Genomic DNA, 12,692 nt, shown 5'->3' on the forward strand with positions numbered 1-12,692 from the left:
AAAGGAAATAATGAATGTGGCATGAAGAAGGTTTTAGCTGTAGGTGATAATCTTCTAGCTACAAAAATTGAAGAAATTTTTGATTCTTTGGCATGGTCAGATAAAGTCTGTTGGCACTTAAATTATGTTTAGCCAAACACAAGCAATTGGACCCTGCATGTAGGTAGAAGCACAAAGGCCCTAAGGAAACTTAAGTCTTGCTGTGCGAGAGACCAGGATCAATGCCAAGCAATCCTTTTTGACTTTATGTCATAGGAACATAATTAACCAGGATCTTGGATCCAAGCTATCACTTGAACAGACAATAAGCAAGCATTGCAGAGGTCTCGGATCACTTGAAATGCTATGTATCCACTGCTAAAAAAAACAAGAGGAATGGCCAAAAAAAGGCAAAATCTTAACCACATGTTTGCAATGAGATTTTTGTTAATGTAAAAGCTCATAATACTCTTCAGATTTTTGTCACATCTACAGTATGAATTGAGTTGTTCTTTGAAAAAATTATGCATTAATAGTACAGAAAAGGCAATTATGCATCATGAGATTAAATCATAATACATTCATTAAAATAAATAAACCCGGTTTTTCTTCTGCATCACGGGAAATTCATTTGCCTTGACCTGTTCTTCTCATGCACACAATAGCTTCAGCGATAACCTTCTGTATCTTCAAAAGGACTTTTTACTTTACATGTGGCCTTGGAAGGCCTAGTTCTGTCATCATTTTGAGGTTGCTGAAAAAATGACTGGTTGTCCTTGTACTGGATTGACCATCATGAATCTATGAAATATATTACATAAGATACTACAAAGCCTAAATTCCCATACACCAAAGGAACCAAACTGAAAATGGATAAGCATGCAAACAACATGAAGCAAACTTGACACAAAACAGATATTTCACTGTGTACAAACGATAGCCCTTGGCTGATAAATGGAAAGAAGTTTTAAAGTTGTTTGTAATGTCATGAGATCATGTCTTGCAGAATCACAGGTCTCCATCAAACTAATGGGCGTTTTCGGATTATATGTGAAGGCATTGTATAAAAGATTTGTGAGATGTTATTTGCTAACAGCTAATATAGTGTGTTTGTTCTAGATCTGTATTTTCTAGTTTTGCTGAAAACAGTGTAAACTTCTGCGTCCCTAAGAAAGCTTCTCTCTGTGTTGGCAAGGAAATGATAGAAGAATGTAATTAAGCAAAGATGACCCTAAAGTGAAATGTGAATTCTTTACAATATACAATGTCCTTCCCACCAGCCACATGTGTTTGTCAGATGTTTACAGAATCTTCATTAACTAAGAGCTTTGCTAGATAACAGAAGCTGAAGCATGGCATCAATGACTCTGATAAGGACAAGTGTATGACCAATCTGCTTGACAACTGACAAGAGGCTGGGGTTTGAAGCAGACTGCAAAAAGAACACAAGAAAGTGATTTGCAAGGGGCATTCCAGTAGTTTGCCTTACATCTTTCCTCTGTATTGAAACAAGACTGGCAATCTGCTGAAATACTGTTGTCTTCTTGTCTCTCCACCAGAAGGTAAATACAGAAAAAATGCATTGTTTTAGAGTATTAGCTGCACTGTCTGTTTTCAACATCATTGCTTGTTTGACAAGAGGCAAGCCTTTGGAAGACTGGGACAGGCTATCAGCTATGGGAAAGTCTGATGCACACTTTCATGATCCTGGGGAAGTAGAAGATGAGACCCATTTCAACTTTAAATCTTTCTTGGAGAATATGAAGACGGATTTACTAAGGAGTTTGAATTTGTCAAGAGTCCCCTCACAAGTGAAGACCAAAGAAGAACCACCACAGTTCATGCTTGATTTATACAACAGATATGCTGCAGACAAGTCCTCCATCCCTGCATCCAATATCGTAAGGAGCTTCAGTACTGAAGGTAGGAAAAGTCCCCAATATGTGGACTACAATTTTTAAAGAAGTACATGAATAGTAAATAGTCAGATTCTTTTGTAATTCAGAAGAAACTGATATACTAACTTCCACAGATTCTTGAGAAATGAAACATTAAAATTTTGGATTGTATTCTTACTCTATAGTTTCTTTCAATCTTTAAAAAATGCAGTTACCTTTAGTTTTCTTCCTTGATATTTTCACTGTCCAATATTCTCTTCTCAAATGCTTGAACTAAGATGATGCACCAAATAACAAGGTTTATGTGAAGCATGTTTCTCAATCCTAGATATTTGGAACTGAGTTTTTATGTTAGCATGCAAACTTTTGATCACCTATAGTTGAGACTTATGCTAGAGAGCTTTTCTTCCTGGTGACCTCTGTACATATTTAAAAACTACAGCAACCAACTGAGAAATTTGTCAGTGGATCCAAGCAAGGAGCACAGCTCCTCCAAAATTCTGGGTTAGACAAAGATTTATATGGAAATGGTTAGTCATGCTTATGTCAACAGAAAAAATTCAAGATCCCTGTCTATGTAACATTAAACAGACTTTTAAAAGATCCATCAGGCAGTAAAAAATTTAGAACTGCAATCCTTCTTATAAAAATGGAACAGGGAAAAATGAAGTTCCTGTTCATTTGAAAAACAGACATACACAGGTAACAGCACTACAGAGAACTCCAAATTCCCAATTAGTGCCTCTAGTCCTGAAATAGAAAGAAATCTCAACAATAGGACCTAGATTATAGTTTCCATATCTCACTCTCCCCTCTGACTACTTCAGAGGGTAAATGATCTGAAAAAATGGTAGCAACAACCAATTAAAATTGTCCTAAAACCCTGTCATGATTAAGCAGTTAGTTTACATTGAGCATTAAATAGACATCAGGAATGACTTTTAAACACTACCAATTTGATCTCCCAGCCAAATATCTGCCCCTCCCAAGGCAGAGTTGCTGATACTGCACACAGATTTGGAGGCAACAAACAAATGTGAACAAATCCACACAAACTCAGTGGAACAGTCTGGGACCTGGGCATGAAAGGCTGTTTATCACCAAGTCCCAGTTCAGATAGACACTGGAGCTTCAAGTCAGGATTTTAGAAACATTTCCATTTACCCAAACTGCAGTCTAAGCTGCTTTCAAACTCAGCCGAAGACAACAAAAAAGCCTCAGCACAGACAGTTCTTGAAGACACTTAAATATGTATATTGAGCAGTTCATCCCATGCGTGATTATAAGAGTAGGAAATCATTGGGATTTTTTATAAATTCATTGTGTAAAAATATCTTCCGCAAACTGGTAAATCTGAAAACTCTGCACATGCCTTATTTATGTACTTAATACCGCCCAGCATCATCCACAGTTTGTTCTAGGCAGCCTCTTTATGCTTCCCTCCACATACTCACCTGGCTATGCAATCACAGTAAAATACTACCAACATCAGGGACTTCCATTTCCTCTTTTCACTCTCTGCCCTTGAAACTTGGCCAGAAGACAGGAATTTTTTTTATTCTGTGTTACCATGCTTTTATTTTATCCCCAAAATATAACCTGAGTCTTGTAAAATCAAGTTATTTGAACAGTCAGAAGCACTGTAACCACGTTTTAATTTCCTATTGCAGATGTTGTTTCTTTAGATTCACCAGAAGAAAACCCATTTCAGAAACACATTCTGTTCTTCAACATCTCCATTCCACAATATGAGGAAATCACCAGAGCTGAACTGAGAATTTATATCTCCTGCCACAGGGAAGTTGGGTCTCTCTCTAGGCTGGAAGGCAAGATGGTAATTTATGATGTTCTAGATGATGGCCACTGGGAAAACCCAGAAAGTACCAAATCTTCCCTTGTCTCCCACAATATCCAGGAATGTGGTTGGAAGATGTTTGAAGTGTCTAGAGCTGTAAAAAGATGGGTCAGGGCAGACAAACTGGAGACTAAAAATAAGCTAGAGGTTGTTACAGAGACAAAAGCTCTGAGTGGTTTTTCTTGTGGGAAGCTGGATGTCAGTGTTACCCCTGACACTAAAAATCTGCCCCTGTTAATTGTCTTCTCCAACAACCGCAGCAATGGGACAAAAGAGACCAAAGTGGAGCTCCGCGAGATGATTGTTCATGAACAAGAAAGTGTGCTGAAGAAACTAGGGAAGAACAACACTTCATCTGAAGAGGAACAGCAGGGAGAGGAAAAGGCCATCTCTGGATCCCACCTGCATTCCTCCAGAAGCAAGAGAAGCGTTGGAGCCAACCACTGCAGGAGAACTTCCCTCCATGTGAACTTTAAAGAGATTGGCTGGGATTCCTGGATCCTGGCACCAAAAGATTATGAGGCTTTTGAGTGTAAAGGAGGTTGCTTCTTCCCTCTGACAGATAACGTCACCCCAACTAAACATGCTATTGTCCAAACTCTGGTGCATCTCCAAAATCCCAAAAAAGCCTCCAAGGCCTGTTGTGTTCCAACCAAACTGGATTCAATCTCCATTCTTTATAAGGATGATGCTGGTGTGACCACTTTGATATATAACTATGAAGGGATGAAAGTGGCAGAATGTGGCTGCAGGTAGTAAATAAGGCAGAATCTCAAAGAATAGGAACATCCCCTTTTCCTGTCCTGTGTAAATCTGCACAATACTGATGCAAATGAAGACCATTGCAAACAATGTTTGGAGCAGGGTGTGGGGCTGGTTGTTGCTGCTTCTTTTAAGGGAAAATTGGCATTTAAAGAATGGCAATCATTGTAAATAGCCTGCATTATATATCATGGCAAAGAGAATACTGGATTAAAATATTGTGAGATTGAATGAACTATGCATTATCTGGTGACAATGATACAATGTCAATGCCTTATTTCAAACTTTCTGTTTAATCGACTGTATTTAGGTCACAAACTAGAGGATTTTCAAGGGGGGTTTAGGATGTCCTGCAAATGTTTAACAGCTCTTGAAATCTAATTCTTTCAGTCAACTCTGACATTTTCAGCTTTGGTAAAACTCAGTAAATGGAATGTTGTCTGCATGATAAAGTCAGGAATCTAAATCCAGGAAGCCTTTTCTCATATCAGTAATCTCAGAGGCTTTTACAGGCAAATTATTTGTTCCTGTAAGTGAAGATTTGCAGTATTCAAAACAGAAGAGACTCTCACTTATTTCATTCCCAAGTTTCCTTCTGTGGGTAGCAGGTGCCTTAGTTTCAGCTTTCTTATCCTCAATGTCCCTATTTTTACCCCTTTATGGCACATACTTGAATGATAAGAAGTGCAGCCTTCCGCTTCTAAGACACTGTTTCCTAGGAGGAGCAGCAGCCCTTATCGCCGCACAAAGATAAGGAGCCATTTTGACCTACTGCATATTCTTAGTATTTCTTTGCAAGAACATGTGGTCAAATGATGTCCAGCCTTAGAAGCTGTATCCTAAGAGCAGTGGGGGTTGGCAGAGCTCAACACATTTGAAACACCCAGGCTGCTTATATAGGGGCCTAAATTTGTTGTTCACAGTCTGGAATAAGGTTCTGATTTTTTAAGAATTTCTTCTTAGGAGAAACTCTATTTTACATAAAAAAAATTCTTTCATCCCTTAGAAGTCGGGGAAAATGGAAAACTTCTGTGTCCTATTGCATTGCTGTATGAGAAATACACTATCATACTATCATTCTTCTGACTTCAGTTGTATTTTCACTAAACAAGGACCCCATCTTTCCTGCAATTAAACTTCCTTTGATGCTAATGGAGGTTGTGCCTGTACAACATCACCATAGTGCACCTCACCTCTACTCCTTCACCACCTCACACATCTACCTGAGAAACCTTTTGAACCAAATCCATAACAAAATATGCATCAGTTCAAAAAGGTGAAGAATACTGATGAGGCAAAAATCTAAACAGTACCCTAATGTATGGAAGCAACGGCATTTAAATCAATAACATATGTTTTGAATTAGGATAGCCTGTGGGCAAGACGAATTCATTTGGCATGAACAGGTCAGCTTGAAATCCAATACATGGTTTATTTACTATTGTTAACCTAATACAGAGCAAGTAGCAGGTGAGTGGGAGCAGGGCAGTTGTAATTCCATCAAGAACTGCTGGTTAGATCACAAACCCTGAGCACAAAGCACGATTCACTAGAATTCTTGAACTGATTTATAGTCTTTTCCTTTAGAACTGGTCTGCAATTGGATCAGATCTGCGATCTGGGTCCATGCAAACTCTATACATCTCTAGCTACATGCCATTAACCTCTTAAGTTTCCCACAGCAGAAATCATTTTACCACTGACTTCTGTCATCTCACAGTCATCATTGTCTTCCTCCTACCAGAGCCCCCTGTATTCTCTCCCTATTTTGTTCCTCTCTTGTAAGCTCCTGATATTTTGCAAAACTTCTCTTAAGTGACAGAAACAACCAAACATGCACTTGGTGTAATCACATTAGAAGACTTATTCACCCTCGTGTCAATGTAATTGTAGCTAAGTGCCCTCCAGTCATCTAAATACAAGGTCCTAGTTATATTTTGACTTTCACTGAATACAGGACTTTGTCCATAATTAAATGAAAAAAAATGGGGAAGGAGAAAAACCTTCACAGAGAGAAATCCTCAAGAATCAGCGGGGGGGTGGGGAGGTGTTACATTCTGAAGTCAAACATTGATCTTAATATAGCTGGGGGAAAAAAAAATGAAACCATATTTTGGCTCAAAACCTCAGCTCTTAGCTATGCTATCAGAATTCCAGAGAAGACCTACAGATCCCATCACAAATCTAGACCAGAAGTTGATTTTATATTTCAGTGAAAAAAATCAATTGAGCTTCCAGCCAGCTTTAACGATCATATACCCATTGCCTTAACATTTTGGTTGGCATGGCAGTGAAATGAAACATGAATCTTTCCACAGGGTAATGAACAAGGTCAAGAAGAAATGAGAACTCAGTAGTGACTACAGCTGCTGCTACCTTCAGCATGGCTGAAGTGCATGTCAAATTGATGCTTGGCTTTACATTTAGCAGCTTGATTTATGTTTTGCCCATTTCATTTTAAATAATTGTTTGAGATCGCTCAGGTTTCAAATGCTTTGGGATGCAAGAAGTCAGCCAGGTGGTCATGATGGTTCTACAGAGTCCACAGGCTGTGAAGAACAAGTAAGCATCTTGCCCCTGCTTCAAGCTGGGGCACACTGGACACTGAGAAACCCCTCTCTCATCACTGGATTATGAATGTTGACCAGCAGCATGCTGTTACTGAGGAGCAGGCTGGGGCTTGTGCAGCGTGTTGCAGCGTGTTCAGCAGATGCACAGTTAAAATTAAAACTTACTTGTTTAATATAAACACAAGGCTGATGTATGTTCTCCTTCTCAGGCCTGTTATCTATCCATGTAACAGCCCTGTAACATCAGACTCACCAGCTGACTCCACAGCCGATGTTAAGGCTAACCCATAGCACTTCAGTCTGAATAGATAAACATGGTGCTATTTTTACATAGCTTCCCACCTTGTCTGTGTACACAGCAGACACAATGTCCTCTGACCTCACCCACTCCTCCATGCCATGTCCCAACACAGAAGAGCAGCTGATGCAACTTAACAATACAGAACCAGCAGTCACTAAAATCAAAAATGTCTCCATCTTCACTATTCTTTTCTACAGGTGAAGAGGCAATAGCCTTATGGGAATCTGGAGGTGTTTGGCTAGTATCTGCTCAGATGCCTTTATACTGTAGAGATCTTGTCAATATAGAAACGTTAAGCTAATTTAACAATTCCAGATGCTCAGAATAAAATGTTTTAGATGGACTCTCAAGGAAACCCATCATTTCAGACACAGCTATGCTCTACATGGTTAACACTGCTCCCAGCACAGGTGATTTCAGCCTCCTCAGAGGCCTTTACCACACAGGTAATGCACACAGGTGTGTGGCCACACACCACGGAGGTGCCCATCACCACACACTGTGAACTCCCGGAAATATCAGTACCTTGCTGTCATTCCTCACAGGCAGCACTGAATCGGATTGTTACTGCAAAGAGTTGCAAGGTATAGGCAGAAACACATGCTAAACTGGCAAAGCCAACGTGGGATGTGAGCAACATCTGTGACACAAGACCCTGTCCTCGGACTGCGGGACTGCTCCGCATCCTCTCTGGCTGCTCTGAACAGCTAGCGGGACATTGCCTGTGACTGCCACGTCCCTTGTCCCCGGTTAACTTCCAGCGTACCATTTGCTGTGTGTTCAGCAGTCAGAAACAGGGCAGGTCCCTCGGCAGTCCCGAGGGCTCGGAGCTCTGCCAGGTGGGATGCTCTGCCTGCCTGAGGCGCCTGCCCCGGCCGCCCTGGCTCTCTCCGGAGCCCACCGGCGGCCGCAGAGCCATCCTTGGCCGGCCCTCGGCCATCGGTGCTTTCTGCAAGCGCTGCCTCGGAGCCCCGGCCGGGCCGGGCTGTGTGCGGGCCGTGTTCCCCCGGCCATCTCCGGGCTGCGCGGCTGCTGCGACCCCCTTCCCCACACCACTGCCGCTCCCACACATTTTCTCACTGTCCCTCCCACTGTACCTTAAAGCCTCTCAGCATACAGCTGTCACCTGCCATCTCCCTCTGGACTGCCCGCAGCTTCTTTCGCTCTCTCCGTGCCTCCAAGCTGGCCCACTGTCCTGTCGTCCCTGGCTTCTGCCACCTGGCACCCTCAGAAACACGTCGTCCTTCTAAGCTGCACCTGTTTCTTCTCTATCATCCTCCTTAAAGCTTCTGCTGGACCATCAGTCATAATTCAGCTGAAAGCCTGTCAGGAGGATCGCTTCAGGGCAGCCCTGGCACAGGGCACTGCTGTGCTCATCCCCTGCTGAGGTGTTTGAGAGAGCACTGATGGCTGAGGGCCGGCCCAGGCTGGCTCGGAGGTGTTTGGCCGGAGCCTGGCGCAGAAGCCCTCACAGGAGCCTCGACACTCCCAGCGCACCGAAGGAGCTGAGGGAGCGGCAGCCTGGCCCTCGTACCGGGCAACCAAAGCCCTTCACAGCCAAAGGGGCCATACCTCAGCAAGGCGGGCAGCAGCGCCAGGACGGCTCATCAGGGGCGTCAGCTGAACCATCCGCAGGAATCAGACCGGTTTGGTGGCAGCCATCCGTGGAGACCACTAAACAAAGCATGCTGTGGGTGACTGGACCTCTCGCTGTTTCAAATATAACCCCAGGATAGGAGGGCTTGATAGAGTATTTAATAATCAGCATTTATGATTGGCTAACTCTGCTTGGTGTACCATGCTGCACAAACATGTAAAGCTATCCAAAATGCAGGATGTAGAGAATACAGACAATGTAATGCAAACACATAATACACCAATTCTTCAGGGACTGTACATTCAAAAGTATGTTTCTGAACTAGGCCAGGTTGCATATTTGAAATGCATTTTCTTGATGACTTCCTGAATCTTTTACTTATCTAGAATATAGTAGTTCATCTGTTCAGCAGGGGCTGGTCAATGTGAGTTTATCACAGCTGTGCTCTGTAAACTGTGATGACTGTCCACCTGCTCCTGGCTGAAATTAGAGAGATTTCAAAATGGGAATACACTTTTTCTACCGTCACTCAATCTTACATCAAAAATATTAAAAATCCTCTCATTATATTTTTTTTCTTCAGCACTGTAAAAAGAGAGGGAAGGGAAGGGAAGGGAAGGGAAGGGAAGGGAAGGGAAGGGAAGGGAAGGGAAGGGAAGGGAAGGGAAGGGAAGGGAAGGGAAGGGAAGGGAAGGGAAGGGAAGGGAAGGGAAGGGAAGGGAAGGGAAGGGAAGGGAAGGGAAGGGAAGGGAAGGGAAGGGAAGGGAAGGGAAGGGAAGGGAAGGGAAGGGAAGGGAAGGGAAGGGAAGGGAAGGGAAGGGAAGGGAAGGGAAGGGAAGGGAAGGGAAGGGAAGGGAAGGGAATATTAACAGAAAATCAAAATCTAACATCAAGGATTTAAGGTTCTCTTATTACAAATGTAATCATTAAGCAACTTAGAATACTATTTCCATTTTCATAAAATGTAAATATTTCAATATTAAAATAATGTGAAAGAAAACTTACAAATTTAATTTTAATCTATACAGGTTGGTACAGCATGAGAACTGAAAAACCTTGGGACAAAAATCTAACATTACTTCTTTTGGCATGGGAATTAGAAAGGAATATAAAGGTGATATTATAAATTATTTTTATTTCTCAGGGGCCTAGAAAGCCTGCTCAGGTACAAAGGTTTCCTTTGTACCAAGTAGTACAAGAACAGAACAGAATAGACAGTCTTAGACCATATATATGCAATCCAGTCATGCCTGTCACAGACAGCTATGAAGTAGTACTGACCCAGACTTGTACATCTATAAAAGGCAGTGGAGGTTTGTCTAGAAATACTTATTGAAGTCCTGGAAGCATTAAATATTTCATTAGCATAGTCCTGTGCTTGAGCTAATAAACTCTGCCTCTTGGTACTTGGAGGCCAGCTATCACCTTTAAATTTATTCTAATTCATACATATAATTTAAAATATGTCTGTATTAGAAGGCTTTACTAAAACCAAAAGCAGTTTATTCGAACTTTCACCTTTATCCTGTTGGCATCTCTGCCAGTGAAAACGGTGCTCTTGCTGCCACCTTCAGATGAGCCTCCTGCTACTGCGGCTTGTCAGTGACCAAATATCTACACGAGTCTGATGAGGAAATGATGGGATCAGCTGCACGTGAGAACAGGGGAATATTGGAGCAGAATATAGAAAGTAAATAATGTACAGAAAAATATTTAATCTTGTGCCTGTGGAAGACTTTTAGCATGTGATCTGAGTAGTGCAGACTCTGCATGCAGACTGGTCTGGGGCAGATAAAAAAATACCTCTTCTCAGAGTATGTGGGAAGTTCATACGCACAGGAAGTCAGAAAATGAAATACTTGTGGACAGATTTTAAAGGATTATAAAGTTTTATGAGTTATAAAATCGAAAACTAGGCCTTAGCTATTTAGGTCTGCTCAAAGCTAAAATCAAAATAAGAATTTGGCATGAGTTTTACTGTAAATTAAAATAGATGGCATAGTTATATTTTGGATCTGGTTATTCAGAGTTCAGTGAACAGACTTGCATTAAACAACATGTTTGATAAAAATTTAAGCTATGTGTGCTTCAAAAGGAGTAGCTATAGTTAATAGTCATTCTCCAAATCTTAAGCAAGTCACTCCACACAGAAAGGATTTTTCCTTTCTAACGCCATCTATAAAGAATTACCAAGGTAGCAGTGAATGTTACATGTCATATTGAATTCAGAAGTACATACTGAATATTCATATTGAATTTCAATAGAAATAGATTACTGAACAGATCCAGTAACAAAAAATAGTTTTTCCACTGTCCTAGCATTTTAAATTGTGTGTGTTGGAAAAAATCATTAATTTTACATTTACATTGGTTTTGTTCCTATGTGGCAATGACATGAGAATGAATGTGCATAACTTGAGAAATAAATTGACATGTGGGGTTTTGCCTTATCTAATCACAATCCTATTTATATTTCTCAGTATCTTTGCTTCATAAGAAGCTCAGCTACAGTTTCCAGCACTTCTGATATGAAAATCTTCATAGACTGTGATAAAAGACAAAACAAATATCAGGAAATAGAGAAAAGGTTTTTTCCTAATATTATTATTAAATAACAATCACAGGCAGAAAGTGCCATTTTGTGACTTTTAGCCTCTAGATAAGGCCTCACTGAAGACGAATATTGTTCAACTGTGGAAAAACTTCATTAAATGCTATGGAAAAAAAGATGTAAAGACTTTATCAGGGATAGATAGACCTCATTTAGGTATAGAAGGCACAGCTGATATCTGGCACTCTGATTAAAAATACTCAGTTGCTGTGTTCTTATCTCCTTTCTGACTATTGTCTTCATGGCAATTGATCTATGTCTGTTACATTCTGAGTAAGATGAGGTGACTTTTAGTACCTTGTATTTAACATCTCTAACACCCTTTGCACAGTAAGCTGGAAGTTGTGAGTGGCAGGCTTCATTCAGGACACTCACACATGAACCAACAGAGTGCATCCAGACAGGCTTAGACCATCTTTAGACTCTTCCCTCCACATGGAGCAACATTTTGACAGGAGTACAAAAACATGCTCCTCCTAGATTTTAGAGTCTATTCTTGTAGCTACCTCCAGCAAACAGAGAGGCTGAGGTAGCAATTAATTTCAAACTTGAAGCCAGGAGTCTGTTCTTGTATATCTTTGGCATGTCATACTGGAGCTCAGAGTGGGTACAGCCTGCATCCCGCATATTCTGATCCTCTTTCAAACTCTTAATACAATAGGGTCTCAAATACATTGTGAGCAGAAGAAAACAACCCCCTCACATTCTATTTTGGTATGTTGAGCCTGAAGTCTATTGGCTGGGAGCTGTCATCAGACATGACCATATGTTACCCAACAGTATTACAAGTAAATCCTAATTGAGTGCAAATTGTGAAGATTAAAGTCATCTCAGATTTAGCTGTATTATGTTGAGGCAAATGGGTTTCAAAGTCCTGTTTAAAATGCTGGCAATTCTCAGCACAGAAATTAAAAGGCTGTCATTACCTTGGATTTTATGAGCTGTGCTAAACGTCTGGAGTTCCTTGTTTGGAGCCCTTAGTGATGGAATGTAAGAACAGTCCTTTGCAGCTCAGACTAAAAAACACCAAAGACAATGTATTGTCAACAACTTCTGAAAGAATATTAAATATTGATACAACTTAGTCACTTGAAGAATCTCCTCGTATAAGCACTTTAT

The 12,692-nt window shown here is 40.9% G+C and overlaps 1 protein-coding gene across 1 annotated transcript; it reads left to right on the forward strand.

The window, feature by feature from the left end:
• The first annotated feature begins 524 nt into the window (after nucleotides 1-524).
• On the forward strand, nucleotides 525-4,609 carry GDF2 (growth differentiation factor 2). The gene is made up of 2 exons (XM_063406470.1): nucleotides 525-1,902; nucleotides 3,548-4,609. Exons 1-2 carry the CDS (start codon nucleotides 1,557-1,559, stop codon nucleotides 4,486-4,488), a joined length of 1,287 nt encoding a protein of 428 aa, XP_063262540.1. The 5' UTR covers nucleotides 525-1,556; the 3' UTR covers nucleotides 4,489-4,609.
• Nucleotides 4,610-12,692: the final 8,083 nt, after the last annotated feature.

This window comes from Prinia subflava, chromosome 9, assembly GCF_021018805.1.
Source record: "Prinia subflava isolate CZ2003 ecotype Zambia chromosome 9, Cam_Psub_1.2, whole genome shotgun sequence".
Taxonomy (NCBI): Eukaryota; Metazoa; Chordata; class Aves; order Passeriformes; family Cisticolidae; genus Prinia; species Prinia subflava.